This window comes from Solanum stenotomum, chromosome 2, assembly GCF_019186545.1.
Source record: "Solanum stenotomum isolate F172 chromosome 2, ASM1918654v1, whole genome shotgun sequence".
In the NCBI taxonomy this organism is placed as follows: domain Eukaryota; kingdom Viridiplantae; phylum Streptophyta; class Magnoliopsida; order Solanales; family Solanaceae; genus Solanum; species Solanum stenotomum.
In genome coordinates, this window is record NC_064283.1 from 10,591,620 (window position 1) to 10,610,481 (window position 18,862).

Here is an 18,862-nt window from a genome sequence, read left to right on the forward strand (position 1 = left end):
TTAAAAAGACCCAAATCTAAAACCCTTAATGAAAGCATCAATTTTAATTTCAGATGATCCTCCATTTGCAGTGGAAAACTGGCAGATTTTCTGTATTTCTTTTGCTCTTCGCCTCGTTGCCATCATTTCTTTCATTTCCAGAATCCATAAACCATTTCAACAACCTAGAAATCTCCCTCGATATCAAACATTTGTCATGTTTTTTCACCATATAACCAATTTTCCAATCTTCAATAATTTGCTTACTGTTAGTTTTTTTATCCCAGAATATCAGAAAAGTCAGCTTGGAAGGCCTGAGAATGATGCTTCTTTAGTCGAATTCCATCCACAATGTGACCAAAATCCACCAATCGAAGGATGTAACAACACCTTCAATTGGTCACACCAGGGCACAACAAGCCCTACACTACATCCATTTTTCTGAAATCGAATAGTTTCATCACGTGCCACCCAAAAGAATCGAACACCACTATCGTGCGCACCAGCTACGATCTCATCAAGTTCATCACGCGAGACAGAGAGAAAGCTCCCTTGCGAAATGTACAAAACAGAACCATTTGGTTGAGAATTTAACCACTTAATGTACTATGGTTCATCGATTGAAGTAGTTGAGGAGGGATTTTTTTCGCTAGTAAAGTAAGGTATTGCTGGACCAATCGAATAGACAGGGATGGGGAACTTTTGCTTAAGAGCATCGATAACAGAAGATCCGAGCTCGTAGACTGAAGTGAACAAAAGATATTGTGCTTTAGAAACTGTAGAATACTATGAAATCGACGAACTTGATGAAGACTACGGTTTTGTGTGATAGGAACGGACCTTTAGATTTGGGTCTTTTAATTAGGATATATCTTAGAGGAAATTGGGTGGGTATTAGGTTTATGGGGCGGGTAGTTGGTTTATGGGTTAAAAAGAAAGGTCAAACGGATAGTTGATTAGGATTAAGACACGTGTAAAAAGTGAGGGGGCCGTTAGTGAGAGGGGCATGTGTGTACCTATAATTGGACGGCAGGGGCTTATGTGGACGCAAAGTATAACGGAGGGCATAAACGTACCATTTATTAAAGTTCGAGGGTAAATCCGTCCTTTTTCCCTAAAAAAAAAGAAAAAAAAAAGAAAAAAGAAGAAGAAGAAGAAGAAGAAGAATTTGACCGCCGTAAAGGCTATCAATTTTGTTCAGGTGCAACTAGTTGGGCCTAGCCCATAAGAGGCATCAGTCCCAAATAAATAAATATATATATATATATATATATATATATACAGTATACATACATTCTTCTTATTATACTTTTCTCTCTTGCTGGTGATATCAAAGAAAGGCTCTGCATCTTTCCTTCCTCAAGGTATCATTATGTGTGTTAGTTATTATTTTGGTGAGTCACTCGTTCCGATTTGTTAGTTATTATGCATATAGAATAACAGTTATTATTATTTTGGAGAGTCGACAAATATTTTCTACGAGTATAATATATTTATATACTTTTTAAGGATTTTGAATTATTAAGTATATTAAAATCTGTGATACAAACCTTGTTACACTTGTGACTTCATCATCACATAAATTATTGCTAGTTAATGTTGATTTTACTGTACATTTCCATTTGATTTGATGTTCAACTTGGTGGTTCTTCTCCTCGTTTCGAAAGTACTGTGCGTGGCTGTTTCATTTTCTTATTGGCAGTTGTTGTGGATTAAACGAAAGAGAGTGTAGGAAAGTTGTAAGCTGTCCTCTTCATCACCTCAAAGTGCATGCTCAAGTTGTATGGGCCGTACTAGTGAATTTGAACTCGTTAGGTATTTTTTGGAAAATGCTTGAGAAAATCATCGTTGATCCTCTTGAACTAGCTATGTGATATTCATATCATGAGGGAATCAAAGGAAGATAAGTACGTGCAAATTGCAAGAAAATACGCTAAGCTCCAGCTTCAAAATGAAGTGCCTTCTAATATTGAGTTGGTCATACTCATGTGAAAGTAAGTTTGGTTTGATAATAGACAGGTAGGGGCGGGACGGTCAATATCAAACCCCCGCCACCTCAAGGGTCGATTAAATAATATCTATGTTAGTTTTCAGTTATAATTAGTACTCTTAAATTAATGATATTGATAGTATTTCTAATGGAGCTTTATATTAGTTGATCTTATTTATATATTGGATCATACATGCATCTTTTGTCTTAATCTTAAATCTTTGAGCCTACCTTTTGTCTCAAAATTGTATTAATGAAGGAAATATATGGTAGTTATGTAACAGCAATGATTAGGGGAAGAAATTATTGTAGTATTATTAGGACAGCGAAAAAACTATTGTAGTTCTATTTGGATGGAGATGTCAAGCCAACAGCATTTGTTTCGGGTTGAATCTTAGATACAGTCTATATAAAAGATGCGCAAGCTAGCTACTCTATCAGAGGGAGAAAGCGAGGGAGTGAGATTTTAGGTTTCATTAGGGTAGACTGAAGACCAAGCCAATCTCGAAACAAAAAAGAAAACTTATTGCAATTACTTATGAATGTGAACAAATGCTTTCTCATTGGCCTATTTTAACCTATTGTTTATGTCGACCCTATGCTACGATTCTTCTCTCTTATGAAATTTCTAATTAGATGAACACTCTGCTGCATGACCGAGTGATCTTTCCCTCTTATGAAAGCCGGTATCTCACTTTTGAAAAAGAATCTCGACGTGGCGGTGTACACCTAGCTCGATAACTGGGCTAGTCACTGAAGGCGACCGACCTACCGGACTGAAGACAGCCGTTATGTGACATATACATTTGTAAAAAAACATTTACTCTAATTTCTATATCAATCACTTGAGCAATATTTTATATATATAGGGACGTTTTCGAAAGGGGTTGATTCGACCATTTTTAATATATATGCTCTTCTTATTGCATCTTTTTTCGAATTTAAAAGTTGTTGAAATGTATGCGTCCACTTATCAGTCAAGGACCAGGTCCCTTGACTTAGCAAGAACAGTAACTAAAAGTAAGCGTCCATTTGTTTCGATAGGATCAGGTCTTCAGCACAGTTACAATAACAGACAATAAAGTAAGTGCTGAAAGTAAAGTGTCAACAAACAACTTTACGTGGAAACCTCCTTGCTCAAGGGAGTAAAACCATGATCTGGCCTGCTAGGACTTTTCAAACTTCTTTCACTAATCTTCTTCGAGCAAAAGCAAAAGCAAAAGCAAGTTTACAAACTGAGGTTAGCTTGTTAATCTCCACTCTAAGCAATACTTCCTATAACTTAGATGAGCCAGAGCAGCTACCACACTGCTCACTAAGCTACCTAACTCTAGATAACTTAGACTTCAACAAAGCAATGCATCCATTGCCTACTATACTAACCCTCACTGATTAATATAGACTTTAACCGTAAGACACAAAGTTAACTCTAACAATGTTCTTACAAAGATTCAAACAACACTTTGAAACGTTTCTAACAAGAGTGAAACGAATCCTACAAGTTAAGCTCAATACAAACAATCAAGAACAACAGCAGGTACGGAAAACACTTCTTCTGTTGATCAGGTCCTTGTTGTATATGTTCTTGTGCTTGAGTTCTTCCTTGAATATGACTTTCTTTTTTTTTAGCTTGTGAGTTTTTGCTTGCCAAATCTTGAGTTTGTGCATTTTGGAAAGAGATGATATAAATCAACACAAACTTGTTGAAACACTCCTATTGGCTGAAGGCCTGCTGTTTAGAAAAGCTGTGCACCTACCACATCAGAGGTGGCAGCTTTTCTGACAGCTGTCTTGTCACATTTTCACGTCGCAGTCTTGCAGGGACCAGGTCCCTTGCAAACTTCTTTGTGGGTTCTTGAAAAGGCTTGCTGGCTGACTTCCTTCTTAGGATGAATGAATTTAATATGGTGTTTTTCATGTAGAAAATATCAACCATAAATAGTTATTACCTGTTGGACAAACACCCTAGTCCATTCTGATTGGTGTAGTACGCTGACGCCTCACCAATCTGACACGACAACTTTACAGTTGTACCCAATTATAGATTTGGACGAGAGAACTCTGCCTAGGACCAGGTCCCTGCATTTGTGAGACACTGAAGAATACAATCTCGTCCGCTCTTTCTATTGGTCTAGGACATTGCACTTTTCACCTACCACCTGACATGACAGCTTTATAGATGTACTCCATTTGTATCTGGACGAGAGCACTCTGCCAAGGACCAGGACCCTGCATTTGTGAGGATCATCGAAACACCTAGAATATAACAAAAGTGATATGAGGTGATTTTACCACTTGGATAGTGTTGTTTACTTACACTTTTGTAGTTATTTTAGTAGGTTTTTGAGCTCAATCTTGTAAAATTTATCGTGTTTCAGATGTGTGGATTAATAGACGCGATTGAATCCAAAAATGTTGATGAAGAAGTGAAAAGAGATAAAAATAATAAAATTAGTTTCGAACTTAAAAAATGTGAAATCATTAAATATCTGTCCTAGTAAATCCTAAAAGATCACTGATTGATCACTATTCTGTCCAAGTAGCATGGTTTATTTTATCCGAACTCAAAAAGGAATCGAAAGTCGAATATGCAAAAAAAAGAGGTGCTTAAAACAAAATGTCAAAACGAAGTCGAAAACTTGCTTGATTGAAATTCGAACTCACATGGATTGCAGCTGAAACGGAAAATTATACTCTTACCAAAGATTCAAGAAATTCTTTTAGTAAAGTCGTATAATCAAATTTACATAAAAGAGCTAAAAATACCTTATTCTATAGAAAATTACTCATAGATATCCTCAATCCACCTTTTGGTCTAAAAACACCTCTAATCTAATTTTTTTAAGCTAAAAAATATCTTTAAAATTAACATCCCAACCTGGATGAACTGTTTCTAATTTTAAAAGGCTAAATGACTTATTATGATTGACTACATATATTACTTAATTTAAAAATTGAACTCATCTATTTGCCCCTAATAATTGATCATATTCATAATTATAATCCATTTAATTTTGCATGCATATGAGCAACAAATTATCTATTTTATCTCGAATAAATTAAAGAACAAATTTATTCCGTCAATTTACTAGTTTTTTATATGACCATGGATTTGTTTTGCCAATTTACTAGTTATTTTCGATGACCGTACAAAGGTGCAAAGTTTTTTAATTACTTGTAGAGTATTTCTAGACCAAAAAATAAATTAGGGTTACTTTTTAATCAAATAATGAATGAAAGGTATTTGTAAGGTATTTTCTTTCATTAGTAAGATAGGGTCCATTTTTCGATTTAACTTGTATCAAAAGTACCAATCCGCTTGAAACTAGTAAACGATAAATTCAGTCATTTAATTTTGTTTATTTTTCACGGTGGGGTGGGCAAAAGGATATGAGATTGAAAAATATTTAGATGTTATTTTTTTTGTTTTAATTTGTTTGATCTATTTTAATTTAGGACAAATTACTTAAGTACACAACATTATTTTACCTATTCTCAATATTTCTCTACTCTTTTATTAAATTACAAAAATCCCTTATTTTCCCCCAATTCAACTTAACCGGATACTTTATTTTTTGGAAGCCAAATTGACGTTTTCCATTCCCTAATTTTCGCCCTCAATCTCTCCTCAGATTTTCCCACAACACACGATTCCATCTCCAAATTTTCTCCCCCATTATTCTCAACAGATTCATTATTCCAATTTTGAATTTCAAACTAATTCTCTCTCCATTCAATCAATTTCAGAGTTTGAAATAGATAGTCTCTTCATCTTCAACTTTTTTTTTTTCATTTTTTAAATATTTTCTTATACTTTATGGATCATCCGTCTTTTAGTATTGGGATTATCCAAATAATCACAACCAACACTAATCAAATCTTTGATTATGAAGATCCTACAACAATGGCTAAGCAAAGTTCTAAGAAGTCAAAAGCTAAGAAGGAGGCACATGCAAAAACACCCAAGAAAAGTGGTAGAAGGGTTGCCTCGGCCATATCCAGATCTGCAATACCAACAATATGTATTTTTTTTCCTGTAATTTTATGTATTCACATGTTATTATTGGATCCACAACATTCGTTTGAGGTGAAATTTGTTCAAGATATTATGCAACAAGAAAGCGACAGTCTGTAACTATTGAATCATTTTTTCTTCATTTACACATTTAATCTTTTTTATAATGTATCTTCTTCTTTTTTATAGTGACTGCGGAATGTTTTTAGTTGTTTTTGTTGAATTTCTGAGTAGTGAAATCAACACCCATCTAATGATTTTCAAAGTGACTATCTTCACACAAGATATGCAACATTAATTGTTATGAAAGTATGATCTCAACAAGGCCAAGACGGAATATGTTAGCGAGAATGATGATCTACAAGGCCGAAGAGTGACTACACTCCACCAACAGAAGATTATCTTGTTAATGTAGACTAGATATTTATATATCGATTCACCGACAATTGTTGATGATCTATTGTTTTAAGATACATTACATGTTTTATACAATTATCAAGTATTTGATACAAAAAAAAATTCACAAATAACAAAATTTTATTCTTTAATTCACACAACATGATACAAATTATATCTTATAAGATTGGTACAAATCACAACAAATGATACTAAATCATTATCATTTACATATTATTATGTATGTCATACTTAGGTGCTATAAACATCTCAAATTGATACGCTTTTATTATTTCATGCCAAAGTTACAAAGATATTAAGTTTCAAATACACGAAATTGATACCAAAATTACTCTAATTTTTTTTAAGCTGATATTAAATTTCTAAAAAATTATTATGTACATGAAACACAATTGCGTCCACAAATATCAAAATTGTATGTATATGATATATAATATTGGTAAAAAATACAACATCCGATACTTTAATATTAGTAGATACAAAATTTAGAAGAAGATATTATGTATATGATATATCATTGCTTCAAATGATACCTTTTTTTACATGTTGTCTCTTTTAACTTTGTCACACATTGTTACAAAGATATTAAGTATCAAATACACAAAATTGATACTAAAATAACTCTAACTTTTTTTAAGCTGATATTAAATTTTCAGAAAATTATTATGTACATGAAATGCAATTGTGTCCACAAATATCAAAATTGTATGTATATGATATATAATATTGGTAAAAAATACAACTTTCGATACTCTATTATTAGTAGATACAAAATTTAGAAGAAGATCTTATGTATATGATATATCATTGATTCAAATGATACCTTTTTTACATGTTGTCTCTTTTAACTTTGGCACACATCGTTACAAAGATATTAAGTATCAGATACACAAAATTAGTTTTAAAATTACTCTAACTTTTTTTAAGCTGATATCAAATTTTCAGAAAATTATTATGTACATGAAACACAATTACATCCACATTATTAAAATTGTATGTCTATGATATATAATAGTGGTAAAAAAAATACAACTTTCGATACTCTATTATTAGTAGATACAATTTTTAGAAGAAGATATTATGTATATGATATATAATTGATTCAATTGATACCTTTTTTTATATGTTGTCTCTTTTAACTTTGGCACACATCACAACTATTGATACTATTATTCTATCCCATACAAAATTTACAAACAATTAAGTATCAGAAACACATCAATGTATACCAAACTAACTTTATCAGAAATTAACAATAAAAAAATGTAGCCAAAATTCAAAATATAACAGTTTTTCATTTATTGCTTCACAAAATAGTAACCTAAAAGTACTTGATTAAGTATCAAATTTGAGAATTATTAGACATGAAGCATAAAAGTACTTCTAAAAAGCAAGCATCAAGAATCTTTCCACCCTCAACACACACGATTGCACCTGTTGTTGGATCGAAGTTTTGTATCTCTTCATCACTTTTTTCCGACGTATCAATGCATAGAGGATACATACGGAATCTCACCTCAAGTTTCTTAATTTCTATGTACAATTTCACCCCATATCATTCCGAATACACAGTAGAGACGAATTACCTTCAACAACGTATCTGATCTCAATGTTTTTTTTTAATTCATCGATATCCAATTCAGCTGCAATTGCTGAAATAAGATTAACGAACGAAATATTTTCAGATACCACTATCCCATCACTTCTGTATCACTCGTATCTAACATCACTTTTCCATAATCCATAATATCTTAACAAGATCAAAATATTCATTACAAAACTTCACAAAATTGCGTTCCAAAATTTTTTGAATCAAACTTCTACAGAATTTTCGAAGAACATGGAGAAAGTTTCACAATTTGAAATTTAAAATTCACAAAATTGCATTCCAATTTTTTTTTGAATCAAACTTCTACTGAATTTCGAAGAACATGGAGAAAGTTTCACAATTTGAAATTTAAAATTTCTAATTCAGTTAGAGGTTTTATGAAAGACTGATTGGTTGAGGGAAGAAACGTACCCGTTAATAATGGGAGTCAATTATAATTTCTGTTTTTAATCCCTTATTTAACGCATTAAACTGATAAGAACAACTTATTAATTAAAGTATCCGCCTGCAATATTATGTATCCGAAAGACTCTAAAAATAGGGATTTTTGGTAATTTATGAAAGAGTAGGGATAGGAAGTAATTTCTTTCTTATACTATGTGATTTGCATAATTTTTACTTTAATTTAATACAAAGTTTGGCAAAATAAAGAAGATTTTTTAATTTTATAGTTTTAACCTAAAGATATATCAAATGTATCAAAATATATTATGTGGAAAGTTGAAATTAAAGAGTTGCCAAAAATAAAAAAAAATCAATTTTGGGTTTTGCTTTATATGGTTCTAATGAACCAACATTAAATTTGAAACATCAGTTAATCAATTATACGTTGTATAAGAGAATATTAAGCAAATCAAAGTTTCGGCCCGTGTTGTAAGCGCTCTTTTTATTAAATGCGATCATTTTTTTTTATTTTTCACGGAGTAATAACAAAAAAACTGGAAAATATCATAACAAAAAATAGATGTACTGTTGAATCTCTTGAAATCATATATCTTCGAAGTTTATTGCGAATACATTGGGACAATTAAATCTTTTTATAATATTATTTTGACTCTCACAGAAAAGTTTTGAGAGTTCAAATTTACGATCCAAATACACGTTTTAGATATCAGCTCCTAGTTCCCTCTACCAATATAAAAAATTGCAAGATTATGTATGCCATAATGATGTTTCTTACGAGATTGTTCTGTGGAGCATTTCATCGTGGGTGAAATATATAGCGCTTAGATTGTAGTGTTGAATTGAAGAAAACTTTCATGATGATGGGAGCACACCATTACCAAAATAAATTTGAGATGGCCTCCCTACTATCATACTAGCAGAGAGGAAAGTGCCAATTGGAATTGGGGAAAATATAAAAATAAGGAATTGTATCATTGACAAGAATGTAATGTTTTGATCACAAACAAAGATGAAGTTGCACCTCTAGATGCCTAGTTCATATTGTAAGAGTCAAATATATGTAAGAAAGCATTCTGAAAAACACAATGGTTTACTTATTACTCACCCTGGACTTATCTCTTGTTGTGCATCTATTGTCTTTAAAAAAAATTTAGAAAAAAGAGGAAAAAATATAATGTATAAAAATCTATCTAATCTAGTCATTTTAAAATACCAAATCCATCGATCAACCAAAAAAAATTGGAACAAAAGGATAGGAAATAGGAAACAATTTGTAGAATATTTGGATGTTACTTTCAATTTGTTTGAGCTATTTTAGTTTGACATGAAATTTTAAAAAGTAATGAAGATTTTTTTTAATCTTGTGAGTACTAAACTAAAGATATCAAATGTTCTTTACTCTTGATCTTGTTATTTTAAACATGTCATATCAAAAATTAAAATTGAAGAATTATTAAGAAAAAAGAAGAGTCAATTTTTTTTTGATGGACTTAAAAGAAAGATAATTCAAACAAAGTGCTCTGGCCGCAAGGTCAGTTTCCTTTAGTAAGTGATGAGGTTTAGTTTTTGTTGGAATGTACGCGTAGTGGCGGATTCAGGATTTAAAGGTTGTGGGTGCTCATCTTTAACATAAACATGTTAGCAATCACATAGTGCAAGCGTATACTAACTCAAACTCTTTAATAAAAAAACTAAACGTATACCTTGCTTTAATGAAAATCTCAAAACCTAATTTCCCTAACCCTTTTTTTTCATTATCTAACTTTAATCAAACATCAAATCTTATTACCTTGCTTTTGTATTTTGATTTTGAAAAGAAAAAAGCTTGAAGTTTGTTGTTGGGCTGGCTGCTTTCTCTTTGAAACAAGAAGAAGAAGAAGAATGATTTCCTCTTTTTGTTAAAAGAAAAAATCCCATAAAAGTGGGTAGTGAAAAAGGTTTTAAAACATAGAATAGGTTAAAAATAAAAAAGAAAGAAAAAGTTAGTCACCCTAAACTAATTAAGAATAGGAAAAGTCAAAACAAGTACAAAATTCGGAGTAAAATAAGCCCTTAATTAAAAAAAAGGAAAAGTAAAAAAAAAGTGCAAAATTCGCTGGAATTTTTTTTTTTAAAAAAAGAATGGGGCTGACGGGATTCGAACCCTCGCCCTCATGCTTCGCGCGCCTTATTTTTCCAAGTGTTAACCAGCGCACCCACGACTGCTAGTGTTCTATGGGTGCTTATTTTTATTTAATAACGTATTTATCATATTTTCTATATATATACACAATTTTTTTTCCCGAGTCAATGGGTGCTCGAGCACCCAAAATTGACTACGTGGGTCCGCCCCTGTGTACGCGTCCACAAGTGATCACAGGATCAGGTCCTCCGATAGAATAAAAGTGCAAAAAATAAATAGCACAATGTAAAATAGGCACAAGAGTTTTACGTGAAAACCTCCTTGCTCAAGGGAGTAAAATCACGACCAGTCACACATGATTTTCAACTGTTTTCACTAATCTTCTCAAGTAAAAGTGAAACACAGATTACAACCATAACACTGAGATTAAACTCTTAATCTCACACTAAGTAATACGCCTATTACTTACTGAGCCTAAGCAATGCATCCATTGCCCACTATACTAACCCTCACTAATTAATATATACTTTAACTGTAAGTCACAAAGTTAACTCTAACAATGTTCTTACAATGATCACACAAAAAATTGAAACATTTCTAACAAGAGTGAAATGAATCCTACAGGTTTAGTTCAATACAAACATTCAAGAACAACAGCAGGTACGAAAAGCACTTCTTTAGTTGATCAGGTCCTTGTTGTATGTGTTCTTGTGCTTGAGTTCTTCCTTGAAGATGACCTTCTCTTTTTAAGCTTACAAGTTTTTTGTTTTGCCAAATCTTGGTTTGTGTTTGTGTTAAGAGATTCTATTGAATGAACACAAACTACTTGAGATCGCTCATTGGCTGAGAGCCTGCTTCTCTTAAAAAGACGTGCACTGCCACATCAGAGCTGACAACTTTTCTGATAGCTATCTTGTCGTCTTTTTCACATTCGCAATCTTGTAGGGACCAGGTCCCTTGCAATGTTCTTTGTGAGTTCTTGAGAAGACTTGCTAACTCTCTTTCCCTTTTTGACTGAATGAATTTTTTTGTTGTTTGTCATTTTGATTATATCGACCAAAAAGAGATATTGACCATTGGACAAACAACCTCGTCCGTTTCTATTGGTGAAGTACGCTGACGACTTCACCAACCCACTGACAGGACAACTTTACAGCTGTACACCATTATAAATCTGGACAAGAGAACTCTGCCAGGGATCGGGTCCCTGCATTTGTGAGCCACTGAAACATACAGTCTCGTCCGCTCTTCCTATTTGTGAAGTACACTGCACTTTTCACCTACCACCTGACATGACAACTTTACAGTTGTACCCCATTTGAATCTGGAGGAGAGCACTCTGCCAGGGACCGGGTCCCTGCATTTGTGAGGATCATCAAAACACCTAGAATGTAACAGTTTCTCATCAAGCCTACACCAATAGTAATTAGGAATTTAAAACAAACAAATACACTGGATGAAACAAAGCAGACGTATGTGTTTTAGAAATCAACGTGGAAGTTGTTTGCTCAAATTCAAAAGNCTCTGCCAGGGACCGGGTCCCTGCATTTGTGAGCCACTGAAACAGACAGTCTCGTCCGCTCTTCCTATTTGTGCAGTACACTGCACTTTTCACCTACTACCTGACATGACAACTTTACAGTTGTACCCCATTTGAATCTGGAGGAGAGCACTCTGCTAGGGACCGGATCTCTGCATTTGTGAGGATCATCAAAACACCTAGAATGTAACAGTTTCTCATCAGGCCTACACCAATAGCAATTAGGAATTTAAAACAAACAAATACACTGGATGAAACAAAGCAGACGTATGATGTTTTAGAAATCAAAGTGGAAGTTGTTTCCTCAAATTCAAAAGTGCAAAAATGGCTTTGTGTCGTTTTAGGAGGACTAAATTGTTGAACAAGAAGAAGAAGGATATTTTATTTTCAATTATGTTTGTCTGCTAATATTAATGAATAACAATGTTAATTTTTGTAGTTTAAATTTTGGTTTTATCTGTATGTTTTTGTTTATTGTTCGAGAGTAAGTTGTATATTTTTTTAAAATATCACTGTATTCAACAAGAATATAAGCATGATTCAAAAAGAACAAAGAAAACAAAAAGTTCAAATGTAATAAGCAAATATCCGAGATCAAATATTTTTAGCATACAAGCAGGTATATATCTTGGTTCTAAAAACATATACTCGAAAATAATATTATTCAACCATGCATGATAATTCTTTCCATCATATTGATTCTTCCAAATTGAAGAATGAATTCATACACAACACATGAATGTCACAAGATATGATTAGACAACACACATGAATATTAAACAAGAAGTTAGAGTTAGGTAATCAAAGTGGGACATAATTAGGATGCATTGTATTTAATTATTACGTTTTTTTTAAAAAAATCTGAACAAAGCTAATTAATTACAAAATAATAATCTGGTCTAAAATCTCTTTCAGAGAATTTATTAAAATTATAGTACTACTATTTTTTTAATCTTTCTATATTTGATACTCTCTCATCAAATTAATTCGAATTTATAATAAATAAAAGGAGGCAAAACGATTACATATATATTTACTCTCATTTATATACTTAGGAAATTTATTTAAGACATGAAAGATGTATGTGGTTAAATAATAATTTTAAAATTAACCCTATTATAATTTATAAAATTTATACTCGAGAAGTTAATATGCTAGGTACGTAGATACTCCTTTCATCTCAATTATGTGAGATCTTCCACTTATCAAAATTTAAACTATGTTAATAAGACAAAATAATTTTATTTCCAGGCTTACAGATTTCTGAATATATATGCAGAAGGAGAGAAGTATCGATAACACTCATAAACTTGATGCAAATTATTAGTTTATCTTGAATTATTGACAGCTCTAAAAACACCATTTTACTTGACTAACAAATGTTAAATACACCCCGATCTTGCAATATGAGTGAAATACTGTTGAAGAAGAAGGAAGCTGACGGTTGGAACATGTCAAAGGAACATGTCCAACGAAGCTGACTGACGTGTTTACATCAAGTGTTGATGAAGAAGGAAGCTGACGATTGGAACATGTCAAAGGAATAGGTCCAACGAAGCTGACTGACGAGTTTATAACACTGCTGTAGAATCATAGTCGCGTTGATGAAGAAGGAAGCTGACGATTGGAACATGTCAAAGGAACAGGTCCAACGAAGCTGACTGATGAGTTTACATCACTGCAATAGAATCAGAGTCGCACTTGGATTAGACTACTTATATTAATTAGGATTATACTACGACTAGGATTAGATTATTTATATTTGCATTATTGTTATTATTATATAGTAGTAATAGGTATTGTAGAAGGACTCTAAGTATAGTTAACTTAGGACTCTACAATTCTCTCCAATATAAGGAGGTTGTAACTCAACATTATTTTTATCAATACAATCCTTAATTTCTCTAATCCTAGACGTGAGAATTCTACAAATACAACCCTAAATTCTCATCAAGTTTATGGTGTTTTCAACACTTCTCTTATTATATTACTCTTAAGTAAATAAGATAAAGCAATTAAATGTTTATAAGTTACTCGCAATCATATATTTAAGAAATTTACACTAGACAAGAAATCGTTTTTCATATACATCTAAGAAAAATATAATGTAGATTTAGAATCGTGGGATTGTAAAAATCTTTTGGTAGAAAATATATGGAAATAATTAATTATTATAAGAACCATAATTAGGGTTTTGTTTTAAATAACTAAATCTTAACCATTAAATTAAATATATACCACGTGTGACCACCTCCAAATGGGAACTTGGGAAAAATAGAAAGGTGTCAAACTTAAATTAAACATAGTAGTTTCGAGATCAAACAAGTCTATCTATCTAACTTTATTCCTAATGCACACCATGCCATTTTTAATCTCAGTGTATTTACGATGTCTGAAAGTTTCATTTATACAAACTGATTTAGAATATTTTTTTTAATCGATGATGATTTGTCATAATGTCCATAGCCTTGCTTCTTTTCGATTAAATCCTAATTTTATTTTGCTTCTCATGATCGTCAAGCCTAATTGACTCGACTCTTTTACCTGCTCTCGAGTCTCTCACTTAATTAGCTTGACTTTCCTAATTGTCTTTCTTTGTAGCTCTTTACAATCTTTTTTTTCTAGTTTTACGTCCTTTTGAATGTTACTTTCTTTTATTCATTTGTAAGTGGTCATAAGAAATCACTTCCGCGTTTTTATAGTGGTAAGTTATCAGTCCGGCCGTCTATAAGAAGAAACATAAACGGGCAAGGCCAAGTCAAAATGGTTAAGCATCTTCTTTTTGTGAAAATGCATTCTTTGCACAAAGTAATCACATTTCAATTTCCCCTGTTCTGTTTTTTCCTCTTGCTATCTCCTCTGTATTCAAATGCTGCTGTTGCTCCACTTCCAAAACCCAATAACAACAATAATGCACTTGTCGAAAAGGCTTGTACATATATACCTGACAAACCCTTCTGCTTAAACTACCTCAAAAGTAATCCAAAGGTTATATCAAAATCAAATCCGTTAGAGTTTGCACTTGCAATTATTCAGTCAGGAGCTGACGATGCCAAAAATATACACGCCTATTTGTCCAAACCCAAAGGAAAACAGAGCCCACAAGCAATTCAGGCATATAAAGATTGCAAAACAAATTGGGAAAATCTGGCTAGTGGGTTGGAAAGGAGTGTGAAGTTTATTAAAGAAGAACAAGGGTATGGTTATGACACAACAGATTATGATCTTAAAGTGAATCTTGACAAAGCTAATTGGTGCGGAAATGCGTTAGAATCTGCAAGGATTCAAGATCCTGTTATCGCACAAGGGGTGAAAAAAGTATCACTCGCTGTAATGGGAGCAGATGCTATTCTGGTTGGAGTTAAGCCTCCCAAAAAACTGGATTAGTAATTTTATAAAAGAATAAGAATTTGTGATGTTTGTTGAAAATTGAATGACTACTTCTTATGTTATCTTCTATTATTGAAATTGATGAATAGTTCGAATTTGTTTAAGTGAAAGTTAAATTCAAAAATATTGTGTGGTGTCTTATATGGTATAATGCCACGTGGGATGTGTGTTTTAATTATGTACACTGAAAGTTGGCGGGCATACATGTCAGCTAAGACTAAGTTAAAAGGTAAGTTGATGTATATTGCGTTTAAAATACTCTGTTGAGAGGAAAAGTAATTTTGGTAGACAATAACAACATACATCTCACAAACAGAGTATGGAGTAAATGAGCATACTATAGATTAGTGAGTGTTCCTAAGGCTGGGCACCGGAACGGGTTGTACCGGTACCATTCCGGTCCGTTCCGGTACCATTCCGGTCCGGTAGTATTCGGGACGGGATGGGATACATTGAACCGGTACACGGAACGGAACGGTACCATGATTTGGTATCGGTATACCGATACCGGTTCATCCCAGTTCATTCCGGTTCCGTTCCGGTCCGGTCCGGTCCGGTCCCGGTAAATCATTTTTAATTAAAATAAAAAATAATATTTTTGTCATTATTTACTTTTATTAGCATTTCTTTTTTGTTTATTTAATTTTTTTAAAATTACAAACTTAAGTTATTTAACTTACAAGTTATAAGTATAACTTAATAACTTATAAACTTCAAAAGATTCAAATCTTTAAAACTTATAACATAACTACATAAGCTCAAAAACTAAAAAAAAAAACTTTATTAAACTTAACTTACAAACTTATATACGTAAAAATTAAAAAAAATTCTTTAAAATAAACTTAAGTAAAATTATTATAAATTTTAAAACTTAAATACTATAAACTAATATAACTTAGAAAAATAAAAAAAACATTCGAATTTTCGTAATTCAAAATTACTCAAAAAAAATAATTATTTTTTGAAATAGCTATATGTGCCGTCCCGTTTATCCCGTTCCGTTCCGTTCCGGTCCATTCCGGTCCGTCCCGATTCTATCCCGGTATATAGTGGGACGGGACGGAACTAAGTCTCCATCCCGGTAATTCCGGTCCGGTTCATCCCGGTACCGGTCAACATCTCACAAACAGAGTATGGAGTAAATGAGCAGTTGAGCATACTATAGATTAGTGAGTGTTCCATCTTTTTAATCCTCAACATACGTCTTTTCCACAAATAGAGTATGAAAATGTGATTGATTCTTCAAAATTCAAATAAAATTGCAAGTCTTCAAAATTTTCAGATATAGATTTTGATAATCGGTGATGTTCAGCCAACTTGCACATACCTCGACCAATTCCTCAGAATACTTGCTACCTCCGACCAATAACTGTCGGGGAACTCAAACATTACACTCCTCTAAACTCTAAAGTGCAAGGTACTTAAAACACTACATTTCACACAATATCATCTTCCAAAGAAGTGGCAATTTAAGCATTTATCTACAAATGCAAAAGTATTAGCAACTAACAAACTTACCAAATGCCTCAAGTAAATTTCCTTCATGACAAGTTCAAATGAAGTGATCATCGGGACAGTAGGTTTCCTGATCCGGTTGAGTTAACTGTTTGATCAGCGGGAGGTGGAGCTGCACATATAGTTTCACCAGTTGCTTTTTATAAGTGGACTAATACAAATTTGTATCTAAAATATAAAGCATGGAGACTGACATTTTGGATCGAAATAGCTAAAATTGAAGAAACTTAACATGCACATTTTCGTTGTCCTTCCATATATCTTAACATACAATTTTGAGTTTCCAACATACCAAAATGTTAGAAAATCTCCATATTCTAAATTGTTCTCTTCCATAAAGTTTGGCCAACCTCTTTTGAAAAAGAAATCGCGCTCAATCTGTTCCACAACAACTTGACAAGATCTCCCCGAGGGACCTTCAAGCACAAATAGCCCAAAAATCTCTCCATTGAAGAACTTGAGAAAGCACGGTGGAATTCTCTAAGCAAAGGAAACACAAAAAGGGAAATGACTTGCCTTGATTTCCAGTGAAGTTAAACTGTTGCATGAAAAAGGTCCTAATGACTATAGATCGAACCAACCCAATTTTTACAGTATGTTGGTTAATTAGTTGTTCACACCCTGGCTATACCGTTATACCTACCGTCTTATTTCAAGGATCGATATAAGTAGTTGATCTAACAATAAACAACATCTGAATTATAGAGCTAGGACACAATAAAACCCGAACGAACAAAATATTGAATAAAATAAAAAGAATCTTTATCACCAATGAAATACTTCAAATAAAAAAAATTCTGCATTATGAAGAAAGAGTGTAAAGTAGGTATTACTGTTTGTGGATAGCATAAAAAGACCTCAGGAAGAACTCATTTTAAGAAAGCTGATGCATTTTTTTGTTAAATTTTTTAAAAAACTAGGTAACTTAATCGTGGGATTGAACTATTTTATTAAGCTTACATATGATCATTTAGTAATATCCATATTTTATCCCAAGAGTTTAACCTTTACTTAAAATGTACCTTATAAATAACGATTATTTCAAAATTTGCATTCCACTTTGCCTTCATCGTAATATATTAGTACAACAATAACATATTCAGTGAAATTCCACAAGTGGAGTCTAAAGAGAATAAAATATACGGAAAAGGGTCAAAACTACCCTTAAACTATTCGAAATAACTTAAATATACCCTTAAACTATATTTCGACTCAAAAATACCCTTCCCGTTAAACTATTGGGCGACCTACCATTCTAGTTAACTGAAGTATCCATGTGTGTGTTAAATGCCACATGGTTGCCACATGTGCAAGCCAAACAGACCCACATCCACATAAACGACTACGGAAAAAGGTCAAAATTATCTTTACACTACTTGAAATAGCTTAAATATACCCTAAACTATATATTTCGGCTCAAAAATGCCCTTCCCGTCAACTATTAGACCACACTTGCCCTTCTGTTTAACGGAAGCATCCATATGGGTGCTAAAATGCCACATGGACTCCACATGTGCTGGCCAAACACACCCCACCTCCACATAGATGACTTAAAGCCTTAATTTCACTGTTTTTTCCCCTTCCGTTAATTAACTTTGTATTTTGTTCCAAAAGGTCAATAATCGAATTCTAATATAAGTATTGAACAATGTATATAGAAAATCAAAATAAAATAGGATAGGATTTACTGCTCTCTCAAACTTTGTTGCCTGACATATAGTAAAGTTTTGATACTTGACTGCTAAACTCCATAAACAAAAGGTTTCTTCCATTTATATGTTGTCCTTATTAAAAATAAATGTTCCTTAATACTCTTCTGTTCCTAATTACTTGTCCACTTTTTTTTTTTTTAATTATCCCTAATTACTTATCCATTTTGA

The 18,862-nt window shown here is 32.6% G+C and overlaps 1 protein-coding gene and 1 pseudogene across 1 annotated transcript; one reads left to right on the forward strand and one right to left on the reverse strand.

Annotated features, from left to right (window-relative positions):
* Window positions 1-13,671, reverse strand: LOC125855674 (UDP-glycosyltransferase 87A1-like; annotated as a pseudogene).
* A 1,169-nt stretch (window positions 13,672-14,840) lies between these two features.
* LOC125855675 (uncharacterized) lies at window positions 14,841-15,464 on the forward strand. The gene has a single exon (XM_049535421.1). It carries the CDS (start codon window positions 14,841-14,843, stop codon window positions 15,462-15,464), a length of 624 nt encoding a protein of 207 aa, XP_049391378.1.
* The last annotated feature ends 3,398 nt before the right edge of the window (window positions 15,465-18,862 follow it).